This window comes from Camelus bactrianus, chromosome 24 (assembly GCF_048773025.1).
Source record: "Camelus bactrianus isolate YW-2024 breed Bactrian camel chromosome 24, ASM4877302v1, whole genome shotgun sequence".
NCBI lineage: Eukaryota > Metazoa > Chordata > Mammalia > Artiodactyla > Camelidae > Camelus > Camelus bactrianus.
The window spans coordinates 24,185,812-24,200,052 of NC_133562.1; the positions used below are offsets into that span (position 1 = coordinate 24,185,812).

Genomic DNA, 14,241 nt, shown 5'->3' on the forward strand with positions numbered 1-14,241 from the left:
TGGTGGGTGTGAGCTCCTGTCTGCTTCAGGAAACAGTGAGTCCAGCCCAGACCTCAGGCTGCCCTCCACATGTGGCCCCCGTGTCCCAGGCGGCCTGGCCTCTGGGGAAGGGGCTGGGAGCCGGGAGCCGCCCGGAGCAGCCCCAGCTGGCCATCTCTGCCCCCCACGAGTCTGGGCTGCTTGTCTCCACCCCCGTGGGGTGGAGTCACGACTTAGAAAGGCAGAGCTAGTGAGGTTGTCACAGTGGAAAAAAATACGACTTCTGTGAGTGAGATTCCCTTACTTAAAGAATAACAGTCATACACGTTCAGCCCCAGATCTGGAAAACAGCCTGTGACCCAGACCCTGCTCCGTCCGGTCCCCAGTGCAGGTGGGAGAGGCTGCCGGTCCCTCCGCCGTGTCAGGGTCACCCCAGGCCCGGTCCCTCCGCCCCTCCCCACATGCTGTGTGCAAGCCCCCACCTGGGGGCCCCGTCCCGCCCGCGGGGCTGGGGGCAGCCCCACGGAGAAGTGCAGAAGGAACCCCGTGTCTCGCCAGGCCAGGAGGTTGGGGCTGGAGTCGGTGCGTACGGGGCTGGGACAGGGCGTTTCCCAAGATGAGACAGGCTTCCTGCTCTCCCGGGTTTGTGTCCCGGGCCCTGACCCGCTGCAGACAGGGCTGCAGGCTCCACAGAAAGGCGGTGTTACAGCTGCCGTTCTGCACTGCATTACGCTTCAGATTGCTAGTTGTCTTTCTATAAAAGGTGCAGGTCTGTGAAGGAAGCTCTGGGCTCTGCTCCTCTCTGGGCACCATCAGGGTTGCCTGAGGTTACCACCGCCCTGACCCATCGCTCTTTCTTCCTGTGTCATCAGTGGAAGGCCTGCGAGAGCCAGGCTTCAACCCAGAGGCAAGGCAGGGAGGGATGTTCTTGTTAAGTGACAGTCAGCGCTCACCTGGGGCGGGTGGAGAGCGCGGGGCCAGGCTCAGCCCTTGGTCCTGACCAACAGGTGACCGCCACACCGAAAAGGGGCTCACAGCCCCACCTAGGTGGGAACCGCTGACCAGAGCAGCCACATCTTCCCCAACCACCGGATGGAGGGCCACCCGTGGCCACATCTTTACCGTTCCCTGGGGCAGAGAGGGAAATTTGTAGTAAACATGCAGTGACTTTGGGGTCACATGCGCAGACTTGGAAAGTGCGATCAGAAACTTCTTTCCTTCTGTTGAAAGTTGACAGTGTCCTTTCTAATATCGCAAGAAATGCCAGGCCGGGAGACGGCCCAGGTGGCCTCCCTTGGTGCTGGGCGCCACTGCTTGTGGGGACATGCGGTCTGGGCGTGTGTGCCTGTTTCCTGGTGGGGGTGTCACGGGGGCTTTGCAGGTGCTGTGGGGTTGACGGGGGTCATATGTGTACTATGTGTGTGTACATGAAAGCCGCACCTCTGTCTGGTGACCCTGCAGACCCCGGCCATCACCGGGTGTGGCCGTCGGAGAGGCAGGCCATGGTCCCCGCTGCGCACACACTCACACCTCTTTCCCTCCTGCAGCCATCGCCATGCTGAAGGACAAGGAGCCCAGGGCCTTCATCGTCAGGGACAGCCACTCCTTCCGGGGCGCCTACGGGCTGGCCATGAAGGTGGCCATGCCCCCGCCCTCCGTCCTGCAGCTGAACAAGAAAGGTGGGTCCCGGACGGCTCTGCTCAGCCCCACCTGCTGCTTAACCTTCCCGCCCATGCGGCCCTGGGGACAGGAACAGCCCTCACGGGTCTTCTCAGCATTTCCTGTCTCGGCTCTGTTTTAGGAAGTGCTGCCCAGCTCAAGAACGGAGGTTAATTGTCAGCTTTATTTTTCTGATTGCTCTGAGCAGGTGACCCAGCCCATGGGTCAGATGCCGGACACGGTGCCCACTCTCAGCCTGTCTGCCTCAGTCCCTCTGACTTCCGAGCGTAAACGTCTAATAAGTTCCCCTGTCTTCTCCCTGGCTCTCTGTCCAGTGCACACAAGCACACGTGTCCTCCCCTCTTACACCAGAGGCGGCTCACCACATGCCTGGCCTTCGTTCCTCCTCCCAGCCGAGCGTTCTGGTGGATTGAACGCGAGCCGGTGCGGGCCTGGTGTCACCAGGTCACCCCTCGGGGGAGAGGACGGAGCCTTCCGCCCTCCGGGCCAGGGCTTCGGCCGGTGCCGAGGGCCAGCGGGTACCACGTGGTTCACTCGGGCCTCTTGCTCTGTAACGGGCGCTCCGTGGCTTGACATCGTCAGGCCCAGGGAAGTGCGTGGTGCCTGCGCACAAGGCGAGCGTTGTCCTGCACCTGGTGGGTGTGCAGTGGACCCAGGCCGCGGGACTGTGGGGAGCCCGCCATGCCCTTCCCTCCCCGGGCATCGTAACCCAGCACCACTGTTCCTTCGGGGCCCCAGGTCCCCCGGCTCCGCCCCGCGAGGCCCGTCCAGCTGGCCCCGTGTCCTGTTGGTGGCCCCCCGGGAGCCTGCAAGCCACCAGCTCCCGGGAACAGCAGACACGCTGTGCTCGGCCTGGCCTCTTCCCAAGAACCCTGGTTCTCTGCCGGGAGCAGTGCCTAGAAACCGAGCTCCAATCACCAGGTTGCCCTTCGCTTCTGACTCTTGGCTTCCCTCCAGACCAGAGCTGGGGAAGACACCATTTTTAAAAATTCCTGAACTAAAGCTGATGCCACCAGCTCGCATACAGGGTCACGAGGTCCTTCCTCGCCTTCTCCCTCGGGGACAGGCTTGGCTTCCAGCAAATCAGTTTACGTCCTCCCTTCTCTGACCCCTAACACTTACTCTCATTTTTCTTTTTCTGTCACCCTCCTCTTTGCCTTTTTTTTTCTTATCGTTATGCTGCAAACGCTAAAGAATGGGAGTTTTTTTTTTTTATGGGAGTTTTTTTTTACCTCTCTTTCCCCCTAAACGGAGATTGTGGATGTCAGCACGTCACATGGCTCTTCCGGGGGGCACCTGGGCTCGCCTGGGGGCAGCGGGCATCAGAATAAGCAGGTTCTGAAGCCCCGGTGTTTAAAAAAGGTGCCGCTGCCCGCTTCCCTCAGACTCATGCCCAGCACCCAGTCCTTGGGTGAACTCTTTGCTTAAAGCTTCCTGGTGGAAAAGCGCCTGGAGTGAGTTACACCCTGCGGAATGTGAGACTCGGTGGCCCAGGGGTTATCAGGACGCAGGTGGTGGATGTGTGCACAGCAGCGGGGAGGGGCTGGGAAGGGGTGAGCCCGGGGCCGTGGTTGGAAGTGAGGGAGGGAGATGCTGTGTGCACACCAGCCAGGAGAGGGGAGCCTGGGACGGGAAGGAAGGAAGGAAGGAGGGACCACCACACACTCACTCCTGAGTGGAAACCAGGGCTTCTGGAGCTCAGGAGCTGCGTCGGCTTGACTGGGGGATGCAGGCGCTGGGCTGCAGGGAAACCCGTGGCTGACAGTTACAGCAGGAGTCTGGAGGCAGGAGTCAGAGCCCCGCAGCTGCCCAGCTCCTCTGTCTCCGCTGAGGCTTTTAAAGCGAGGCCACCTTTACCCCTCCTGCGTGCATCGCCTTTCAGGGAACACAGACGGTGGTGTGTAACTGTCCCCTCCAGGTGTGCAACCCGCCCATCTCTCAGGCTGACCTGCCTCAGCCTTGAGGCAGAGGCCACAAATAGGGGCTCTTGCAGGGGCAGACATCGGGGCTCACCGGCTTCGCCCGGCCCCTGGATGTGGCATTTGGATTTCAGAGCCCAGGGACAGATCTGAGAGGAGAGCTGGCCAAACCCGGAAAGAGGCCCACGGGTCCCCATGCCCCACTGGTTTCCCGGGGAGTGGGCAGCCATGGCCGCACGGCTGGGTTCCCGCAGTCACTTCGTGCCCTGGAACCCTTCCTGCCGGCTACCTGTCCCGTGCAGTGCCAGCACTCAGATGGCTGATGCCGTCTCTGTGTGTAACATGCGTCACGGGAGCCAGCTGGTCCTGCGTCAGAAGCATGAGTGGTCATGCAGGCTCGTCCCCACGGAGGACCAGGAGCGCCGTGCTGGTCAGCGCAGGGCGGCGGCTCCTGTCCCTTCTGCTCATCTGTGCTTTCCCTCCCTGGACCACCTGCCGTTCCCTGGCGTTTCATGCTGTGCTTTCTCTCTGGGCTCGTGGGCCGGGTGAACGCAGGTGTGCGGGGGCCCGCCCTCCGGGGGCTCCTGCAGCTGGCTCGGGGCTCAGTTACCCAGGAGACTGGCACCACCCGGCTCTTTCCCGCAATGAGTTCTGGGGCATCATGCAGGGTCTGGGTCTCCCTGGCCTCCCGCTCAGGAGGGGAAGGAGCTGGAGTCCACATCACTGGCTCTTAGCTGCTTGTCCAGGTCCCTGGGGACGGTTCTGCAGGATGTTGCAAACGGTCCCCCGGGGACTCCCCAGCTCCAGGCATGGTCACTGGAGGCGTTCTGGCCGCCCATCCAGGCCATGACCCCCCCCAGCTCAGCTGCCTCCCGCGGGGCCGAGCTCTCCTTCCCATGTCCCCACCTTCCCAGGCGCTCGGTCTGTAAAACTTCTCTTCCTTTTGAATCTCTTGCCCCAGCTGGAGACTTGGCCAACGAACTGGTCCGGCATTTCTTGATCGAGTGCACCCCGAAGGGAGTGCAGTTGAAAGGATGCCCCAACGAGCCGTATTTCGGTGAGTGGCCGAGAGCCCGTGGTCGGCGTCCTGAACCCACAAGCCCGTTCATAGTGGGAGCTGCCTCGGATCCCGCAGGCGGTGTGGCCAGTCCTTTACAGATGGGCGGGGGGTGTCTCTGCCAAGAACCAGCCGCAGTCCCCTTCCCCCGACCCTTCCCCACCTGCCACGCTCCTCAGTTATTGAGGCTTTGCCCAGAGCCCCCCAGTAACAGAGCGTGCGCGCTGCTGAAGATAGAAGGGCCCCCTTTCAGAAGGTGCAGTGTGCTAATGCCTCTTTTGTCTTTGCCCGTCCGCAGGGAGCCTGACGGACTTGGTGTGCCAGCATTCCATCACGCCCCTGGCTCTGCCCTGCAAACTGCTCATTCCAGACAGAGGTACGCTGCCGGCTGCCCCAGGGCCGCTCTGGTTGGCTGGGTGGGCTCGCCCGCCCGCACAGATGCAGTGAGAACTATCAGACCGGAAGTTCCTTCTGCTCCCACGCTGGGGGTCCGCCCTGAGTAGCCCACCCCAGTCACGTAAGAGGTGGTCCCTCTGCACACACAGCCCTCGGTCGTATCTTCACATCGTGGGCTTTGGGAACAGTTTCAGTGGAGCAGAGACCCGTGGCTCAAAATTACAACATGCCTGGACTCAGGGACCTTCAGGGCCATTTACGTGTGAGTTTTATAATTCTGCACGATCACCAGCTGTTGATATTGTTGGCCAGAGGTGTGGGAAGGGCTCGGCTCTTTCCCTTGGTGTCTGTCTGAAAACACCCACAACACAGATTTAACACAAAGTGGCGTCCACTTCCCCGGATAGCCTCGAGGTCACAAATTGCATCATGGTCCAGAAAGACGATTCGTTTAAAATACAGGCAAAGCTGACTTGCTTTCTAAGATGCAGTTGTTCGTCTCCATTCACCCAGAGACGAGGAGGGTGTTTCACTGGGCTGCACCTGCCCCGGACATGGTGACGGTTTCTCCAGGCTGGGCTGTTTTCGCCTGGGGAGACCCCTCTCTCCGCGAGCTCAGTCACGGGCTTCCCCGCTGTCACGAGGGTTCTTGCCGGCGAGCCGGACCCATGTCTGTGTTTTCTTGCTCCTCCCGGCAGATCCGTTGGAGGATATAACAGAAAGCTCTCCCCAGACCATGGCCAACTCCGCGACGGAGCTGCTGAAGCAGGGGGCAGGTGGGTCCCTGCTGCGTCCCCCAAACCTCCCGGTCCTGGGCACTGCCGGGCTCCTTTCCTCCCCGTGCATCCCGGGAGGTTTCCGTTGGGAAGCTGCACTGGGGCTGGGGGGCCCAGGGGTCGGGGCGGCAGGTCCAGGACTCCGCAGGCTGATCAGGACCAAATTCCGTGGAATCAAGGTCGAGTCCTGGGTTTTGTTCGGGGGGGTGTGGTGAGGCAGGGCGTGATGACCTGCCCCTCCAGCTGCAGGCGTGCAGATGTGCACGTGACCAGTGAGTCCACAGAGGGACTCACGCTGCCCCCAGCCCAGGCTGACCCCAGGCGGCGACTCCCCGGAGCACTGTGTTCTTAGTAACAGGCTTTATTTTTCAGCACAGGTTTAGGTTCACAGCAAACCTGGCAGGAAGGTACAGGGATTTCCCATGTGGCCCTGCCCCCACACGTGCACAGCCTTCATCCCAGTCCCTGAGCCTGCAGGGGCCCGTCATCGTCACCAGCGCCCACAGTTTACACGAGGGCTCCCTCTCGGCTGTGTAAGGACACGTGTCCAGCATTGCTGTCCCACAGAGCAGTGCCTCCGTGCTCCACCCACTCGCCCCCCTCCCTCACCCTGGCCACCCCTGGTCCTTGATGGCCCCGTGGTTTTGCCCTTTCCAGAGTGCCGCATAGTTGGAATCATACAGCACGTAGCTCTTTAGACTGGCTTTCTTCCCTGGGTCATATGCATTCAGGACCCCTCCATGTCCCTTCACGGCTCTGTGGCGTGGTTCTTTTTATCACCAAATGATATCCCATCGTCGGGACGGACCACAGTGTATTTGTCCATTCGCCTGCTGAAGGACATCTTGGTTGTGTCCACGTTTTGGCAGTTGCAAATAAAGCTGCTGTAAACAGCCACATTCAGGTTACGACGTGGACATAATTTTCATCTCCTTTGGGTAAAGACTGGGGAGCCCAAATGCTGGATCGTAGGGTAGGAGTGTGTTCATTCTGTAAGGAGGCACCAAACCGTCTTCCAAAGTGGCCACACCGTTTGCATCCCCACCGGCAGTGCTGAGTGTCCTGTGGCCCCACGTCCTCCCCAGCGTGTGGTGGCGTCTGTGTGCTGGGTCGTGGTCCCTCTTGTTGTTTTGATGGCATCTCGTTGTTTTAATTTCGCATTTCCCTGGCAACATTTGACATGAAGTGTCTTCTCAGGTGCTCATTTGCCATCTGTGTGTGTGTCTTCTTCGCTGAGATGGCTCCGAAGGCTGTTTGTCCATTTTTAAATAAGGTTGTTGTTTTCCTATTGTTGAGTTCCGAGGGCTCTTCGTATGTGCTGAATACAGTTCTCTGTGCGATTTGTCTTTTGCAAATACTTTCTCCCAGGCGGTGGCTGGTCTTCCCGTTCTCTTGACAGTGTCTCTCTTGGGGCAAAAAACGTTTTGTGGGAATGAAATCCATTTTTCAGTACTTCCCTCCATGGATCGTGGCTTTTGTACTGTATCTAAAAATCATCACCAAACCAAAGTCATCGAAATTTTCTCCTTTGTTGTCTTATAAGAGTTATAGTTTTGGGTTTTACACTTAGGTCTACGTTCTATTTTGAGTTAATTTCTGTGAAGGGTGGAAGGTCTGGGTCCAGATTCATGGTTTTGGACGTGGATGTCCGGTTGTTTGAGCCACATTTGCTGAAGAGACTGTCTTTGCTCCTCTGTCAGAGATTGGTTGGCAGTGCTTATGTAGGTCTGTTTCCGGGCTGACCGTCCTGCTCCATTGATCTGTCTGTCTGTTATTTCACGAACACCACACTGTCTTGATTGCTGTAGCTTTTGAGTAAATCCTGAAGGCGGGTAGTGTCAGTCCTCCAACCAAGGTCTTCCCCTTCAGTCCCGTGCTGGCTGCCCTGGGTCTCCTGTCTCTCCGTAGATACTTCAGAACCAGTCTGTTGACGCCCACAGAGTATTGGAATTTCAGTGACTCCACAGATCAGCTTGGGGAGAAACGACACTTTGACTCTGTTGAGTCTCCCTGTCCATGAACATGGGACATCTCTCCATTTATTTAGTTCTTTGATTCCATTAGTGGGACTTTAGCCATTTTCCTCATATAGGTCTTGTACCTATTTTAGCAGATTTACACCTACCTATTTCATTTTGAGCGAGGTGCTAATATACACGGCATTGTGGACTTTTTTTTAATTGAAGTATGCTCAGTTGCAGTGTGTCAATTTCCAGTGCACGGCATCACGTTTCAGTCATACATGTACATAAGTATATTTGTTGTCATGTTTTTGTGCATGATAGGTGTTTATAATTCCACATTCCACTGTCTTCTGCTGGTGTCCAGGAAAGGGACTGACTTGTGTGTGGTCACCTTGTACCATGTTGTGTGTGGTCACCTGCAGCCTTGTGCAGTAGCTCACTCTTCTCAGGCCAGGTCACTCCTGCAGCATTGGGTGCCCAGCTAGTGACCCCAGCTTGAGAGGGTTGTGGATGAGCCAGAGACCACAGGGCTGTTGCGGGTCTGCGGCTCTGAGGGACGGACACGGCTGGAGAGGACTAGGGGCCCCATGACCTGAGATCCCCGGTTGGAGGCCTTTCCCACAAGGTGGACATTGACTCTCAGAAGTGCTGGTGAGGGAATCCCTGTGTCTGTGGGAGGCTGGACTAGGCTGCCCCCGTTCTCCACCTTTCTCTGCCTGTGGAGTTCTTCGTAGCTATGACTCCGGAAACAAAGGAATATGCAGGAAACAGGCATTTTCTTGTTGCTTCCTCTGCCCAATGTGCATCATTCTTCTGTGCCGGTTTTCTCAGCAACGCTGCTCAAGTAAAACCTCTCTGTTTTCAAAGGAGACTTTTAGTGCTGGACTCTCTGTAGACCATCCTTAAAGGATACGCTCTCCGTGGCCAGAACAAAGGTGACAGGAGTTTGCCCAAAATAGCGAACACGCTAGAACCGAGACCCCGAAAGGCAGCAGGGGTCTGTGTCAGTCCCAGTTCTGATCCAGGCCTGCCGCCCCCGCAGGACCCTTGGCCTGCAGACGTCAACATTATCGTGATAATCTCTCCCCAAGTCAGTAGCCACAAAGGCCAGATGAGCAGGTGCCGAAAAGTCCCTCGGGGACCAAAACATGGTCACATGAACCGCCGTGCCCCTGCCGCTCTGCTTTTGTGTAAAAAGGCTTCTCCTGGCCCAAGAGGAATGGCCATCCTCTCTGCAGGGCCCAGTTGAAAGGGCCAGTCCTGGGTGACAGCCCGTGGCAGCTTGGAAGCTGCGTCCCCATGGCAGAGGCCATGAGCTCGCCGCCTGCGCCTTGTTGCCGGGGGTCATCCCCACCCAGGTGCCAGGGCAAATTACGCAGCAGGTGGACAGTCGTCCGGGTCTCCTTGGCCCCAGACAGGGTGACTCTCACACTGGCCTTGGGGCAGGTGTGTCTCTGGGTCGCCACTGTCCAGGCCGGTGGAATTAGGAGCAAAGGGCGTTGGCCTCGGCCGCACCTCACCCGGGCCGCGGGGATGTGCGGTTCACATGCCTCCCCTCCGTGTCTTCCAGCCTGCAACGTGTGGTACCTGAACTCCGTGGAGGTGGAGTCCCTCACCGGACACCAGGCCATTCAGAAGGCCCTGAGCATCACCCTGGTCCAGGAGCCGCCCCCCTTGTGCACGGTCGTGCACTTCAAGGTGTCGGCCCAGGGCATCATGCTGACGGACAACCAGAGGAAGTGCGTGTGCAGGGCGGCAGGGGCGGGCGTGGAAGGTGTCATTTTTGCAAATGCAAACATCTTTCAAGTCGTTTCTGAGAAAGACTCAGACTGTGATAGGAGCCACTCCCCTGCCCTTCAGTGTCACTGCTCCTGGCTGGAGGTCATCCCGTCCAGGCGAGCCTGTGATCTTTACGTCCACGTAACATCAGTGATTATGTAATAACATAGTAACACAAGGATGCTTGATGCTAACAGAAAGCATTCATTTCCTAGACGTGAGAGCGCGTCAGTACCGTCTGAACGCCCAGACGGCAGGCACCACCTCCGCCCCCGGGGCTTCCCTCTGAGCAGGGCTTCCGGCGGGACACCAGGGAGGGACACCGGGGAGCCTGGCCCGAGTGTGGGGGCGCGGACAGAATGGCGGCAGACGCGTTCCTCCCCTGGGCGGGGCCTCGGACCAGGGTCAGAGGCATTTCAGAGGAAGTTGCTCTTTGTTATGCAGATGGCCTTGCTGACCAGGGGGCCATGCCATCAGCCCTAAAGGTGGTGGCAGGAGCTTCATGGGGCAGTGGTGGGTTGGGGGGGGCCGGCAAGGAGCACGGCTTCTTTCTTCAGAGCATCTCTGTTGCTCCCAGCTGCGTGCTCTTCCTGTGTCTCTGGCTTCCCTGTGTCCTGATAAATCTGCGGGGGCAGGCTGCGTCCACTGCACTCAGAGTCCTTCCTGTGGCTAGAGACGGGACTGAACTCACTGGCTGATATGGGCAGAGGGCCTGGGTCCCCGGTGACAGCCAGCCTCGGGGTCCCCAGATGCCTGGGCTCCGCCTGTGCCCTCCCTGACGCTGGCCCCTCCTCTCTTGCCTTCTCCTATGAGAGCACAGCCGCCAGCCTCTGGGGACACCACCATGCTGGACTGTGTCATGGAGCCTCATGACCCCAGGCCCATAGGAGCAGGGCAGGCTGTCAGGGAAATGGGGACCTGGGACCATGGACAGAGGGGTCCCCTGGGGAAACGGGGAGCCAGGACTGAGGACAGAGAGAGGGGTCCCCTGGGGGCTCCCCCGCAGCTGTGCGGGGCCCCTGTTAGCAGCACGTCCCTGGGATTTCCTGAGCACAGCCCTCGACAGTTTGGCCCCTGTCCTGGGGCTGCGGCTGGCTCTTCACATGCTGTTTCACAGGCCAGCATCCAGATTGGAGACCGGGGTGTTCCCCAGGGGTGAGGGCAGGCAGTCGGGCGTCACTCCCTGTGACCTGTCCCCCACACGCTCTGCAAAGAGCCCCTCACCCAGGCCCTGCCCACTTTCCTAGAGCGCCAGCTTCAGGTCTGCTCACTTCCAGTGGGTGAAAACGCAGAATACGCTTCTGCCCCGAATCTCCTCGTGGGGGCCCCAGTGCCTCACTGTCCCCGGGACACCCAGTGACGGGCTCGCCCGCCTGTCCCCCACAGGCTCTTCTTCCAAAGGCACTACCCCGTGAGCAGCGTGATCTTCTGCGTGCTGGACCCCCAGGACAGGAAGTAAGGAGTGTGTGTGTGCCAGCCCCGTGCCGCACCCGCCGGGCCAGGGGCCTGAACCTCACTCTCCCTTGCTCTCTGACTTGCCAGGTGGATCACAGATGGCCCCTCCTCAAGGTATGTCGCCAGCGGTCTCCACAGCCTCTTAGTGGATGGTTGCCTCTGAAGCTGAATTCTTTCCCAGATGCCCAAAGAGGAAATGACCCCATAACGCCAACGGGTTGGGGTCTGGCTTTAAACAGAAATGAAAGTGTTCGTAGACAGAAAGTGTCCACAAAGGGTTACCTTTTCTGCTTGCTCTTTGAGCAGTATGTACGTCCAGCCCATAAGATACAGTACAGAGAGCATGGGGCGGTTGGCACAGCATTTCCAGCCTGGCCGCGGGGCCTTAGACCCTCCAGAGCCGTCTGCATCATTCCCCCAAACATGACTGCCACGGCGTCCAACCTCGGGGGTCCCCTTCCAGGATTCCGATTTCACACTCCTCATTTGTCTGGGCATCTGATAAAGTGCCGGGCAGGTGGGGCGTGACCCCCCAGCTCTGGCCAACAGGGTGGACGGCACTCCCCGCTGCGTGGACGGGGCCGCCCCAAGGGGGCCACTTGGCACCATCGGCCAGTCCCTCCCTTGGCATGGAAGCCACTCGGCTTATACAAAAAGATTCCCCATTTCCCTGAGAAGGAGGAGAAGGACTTTTGCCAAGGATTTGGATTCAGATAATGGTAGTTACTGTGTTAAGTCAGGGCTTGAGAAACCCTGTTCAGATAAAGGCTTCAATTCTAAGGAAAATAGTTCGACCGTGCCGTTCTCTCAGTGTCCTCTCCTGTGTGTAGCCTGTAACTCAGGAGCACGCGGCCTGAGAAGGGGGCCCTGCTGTGTTTTCACCCCCCATCCGCTGGCCCGGGTGTGGGAGGAGTGTGGGCATCGGGCAGAGCCCACCGGCATCCACACCATCTCAGGACCAGAGCTGGGATGTTGTCACTCACGAGGTCTGTGAGGAGAGACCAGGTGGCCCCTTAGGAAGAGCCAGGTCCTCCCCTCCAAGACTCAGGTGAGGCGCTCAGGAGCCGTGCAGCGTCTGGAGGGCTCTGGCCAGGCCTGGGGTAGCCGCTGCAGTGCAAGTCCAAACCCTGTCCCTCGGGCTCCTCCCCTGTGACACCTGGGCTCAGCCCCACCCCCACAGGGTCTGGGAGGTGGAGGGAGGCGGGGCAGGTGGCTGGCGGGCTGGCGCCTGGGATGATGCAGTGGCCGGGAGGGGGAGCAGAGGCTGGCACCCGATGGGACGAGGCCCGCTGCTCGCTGACCCGCGTTCCTTTTGCAGGGTCTTCGGTTTCATGGCCTGGAAGCAGGGCAGCACCACGGACAACGTGTGCCACCTGTTCGCGGAGCATGACCCTTAGCAGCCCGCCAGCGCCATCGTCAACTTCGTGTCCAAGATCATGATCGGCTCCCCGAGGAAGATCTGAGCCTCGCACCGGAAGACCCCAGAGGGGCCGGCTGTGCCCCTGACCTCCCCAGCCCAGGAGGGAAGGGGCCCCTCCAACTTACACACCAGAACGAGCCACCCCACGGCCCAGTGGCCTTCCCGGAAAGACACGTTTCTGCCACCCAGGGCCCCAGCGGAGGAAGACGGGCGCCGGATGGGCTCCCAAAATTGCGTTCTTACATCTACGAGGGGAGGGGAGCCCAGCCCACTTGGCAGTGGCCCGAGTGGCCGCTGTGCCTCGGGGTAGCCGTCTCGGGGGGCTTCTGTCCAGCGGACACCCTGATGCCTCTGTCCTCTGGCGATCACCACGGAGAGGCTGATTGGTGGGCCTGAAAAGGGGTGCATGCCTAATGGAGGTTCGTGCAGGTCAGGCCCTCCGGATCACTGGGGCGTGAACAAGGGGTCGGCGTGATGGGCGGCGAGGCCAGGAGGTCCCTGGGTCCCCGTGGAGGGACTGCCTCTGCCTCCGCTCGCCCAGCTCTGAATGGCACGCTGGGCCATGAGGGGAACACCGTTTCCATAAAAGTTACGTTTTACTTCTGCCAAATTATTTATGGGAACAGTTTGCCAGTGCTGTGCAGTACTGGGGTCCAGTTACTGCCGCCTCCCCAGCTGGGTTCTCGGCGGAGCGTCTGCCCCGGGGCGGGTCACCGAGATTTGGAGGCTGTGGGTCCCCACTGGCGATGCTGTGGGCCGTGGCTGCTGCCCGCAGCCTTTCCGAATTCCTGACCACCCGCGCGTCCTTTCTGGGGAGGACGGTTCCAAGGGGTGGGACGCGCTTAGTTGTAGCCTCAGTCCCCACGCCGCACCGTCGTCTTGGGGTGGAGACTGCCCTGAGGACACTGCCCCGGGGACCTCTCGGTTGTCTTGTCCATGCCTGTTGGCTCCTGCCCGGGTCCTGCGTTCCGGCAGGAGGATGAGACCGGACGAGTCTCGGTCCTTCCAGGGAGCTCTGACTCAGCTCTGCTGCGTGTCCGCGGCCCGGATCAGGTGCGCTGTCTGCGCGGATGTGCGCACTGCAGTGCCGTGGTCCGACCGCCCATCGGGTGGTGGTCCAAGGTCCCGCGGATGCCACGGAGCGAGAGACGGAGCTGGGCACCACCGTCTCCTTCCCCGTCACCTGGGCGCTCGCCCCCAGGCTCTCCCTCAAACAAGGGCCTCCCGGGCGCCTCCGCATCCCCAGTCAAGCACCAGCCCTCAGGTCACCAGGAATCACCGCAGCCAGCGGTCACCGCACAGGGCTTTGGAAATGTGCTTTGTGGACTGTTTCAAAGTGGGCAGAGACAGACTCGGCCGCGGCAGAGGTGGGATGGGCCGAACCGCAGTGGGCATCGAGCGTGTGCGCCTGCACGCGTGGGTGTGCGTGCCTGTGTGACTGTGTGCGCGCGAGTGTGTGAGAGCAGGCACTGAGTCCACTGTGTAGCTCCTATTAATGCACCAAACGCAAGTGCCTCATTTCTGTGCCAAATGTTTGCCTTGGTCTTCGTGGACCACCTTCCCTGCCACGTGGCTGCGTGGCCGGTAAGAAGATTGTACCGGCATCTTCGGAGGCCCGACGCCTTGGTCCTCAGCAGTGGCCTGTCTGGCATTTCCGTTTTCCATTCTCAGCAGGAATTCAGCCCAGGGGGCAGCAGTGTGCGCTGCCCCCAAGACCTGCCCCCCTCCCGAGATGCTCGAGCCCAAAGTCTGACCTAAGGGCCCCAGGCAGGTGCCTCGTCCTTCTGATAAAGCAGGAGCGGGGAGGATTGAGAAG

At 59.8% G+C, this 14,241-nt stretch overlaps 1 protein-coding gene across 1 annotated transcript; it reads left to right on the forward strand.

Annotated features, from left to right (window-relative positions):
• Nucleotides 1–993: 993 nt before the first annotated feature.
• LOC141574917 (tensin-3-like) lies at nt 994–13,024 on the forward strand. The gene is made up of 8 exons (XM_074352302.1): nt 994–1,658; nt 4,540–4,635; nt 4,934–5,011; nt 5,730–5,807; nt 9,342–9,510; nt 10,937–11,005; nt 11,093–11,119; nt 12,324–13,024. Exons 1-8 carry the CDS (start codon nt 1,535–1,537, stop codon nt 12,400–12,402), a joined length of 720 nt encoding a protein of 239 aa, XP_074208403.1. The 5' UTR covers nt 994–1,534; the 3' UTR covers nt 12,403–13,024.
• The last annotated feature ends 1,217 nt before the right edge of the window (nt 13,025–14,241 follow it).

What these genes read in the sequence shown, in the direction of transcription:
- LOC141574917 (XM_074352302.1), top strand. Translation starts at nt 1,535, where the DNA reads ATGCTGAAGGACAAGGAGCCCAGGGCCTTCATCGTCAGGGACAGCCAC. An exon ending in ACTGCTCATTCCAGACAGAG is followed by an intron (nt 5,012 to 5,729) that starts GTACGCTGCCGG and finishes TCCTCCCGGCAG; the next exon opens with ATCCGTTGGAGGATATAACA. An exon ending in CTGGACCCCCAGGACAGGAA is followed by an intron (nt 11,006 to 11,092) that starts GTAAGGAGTGTG and finishes CTGACTTGCCAG; the next exon opens with GTGGATCACAGATGGCCCCT.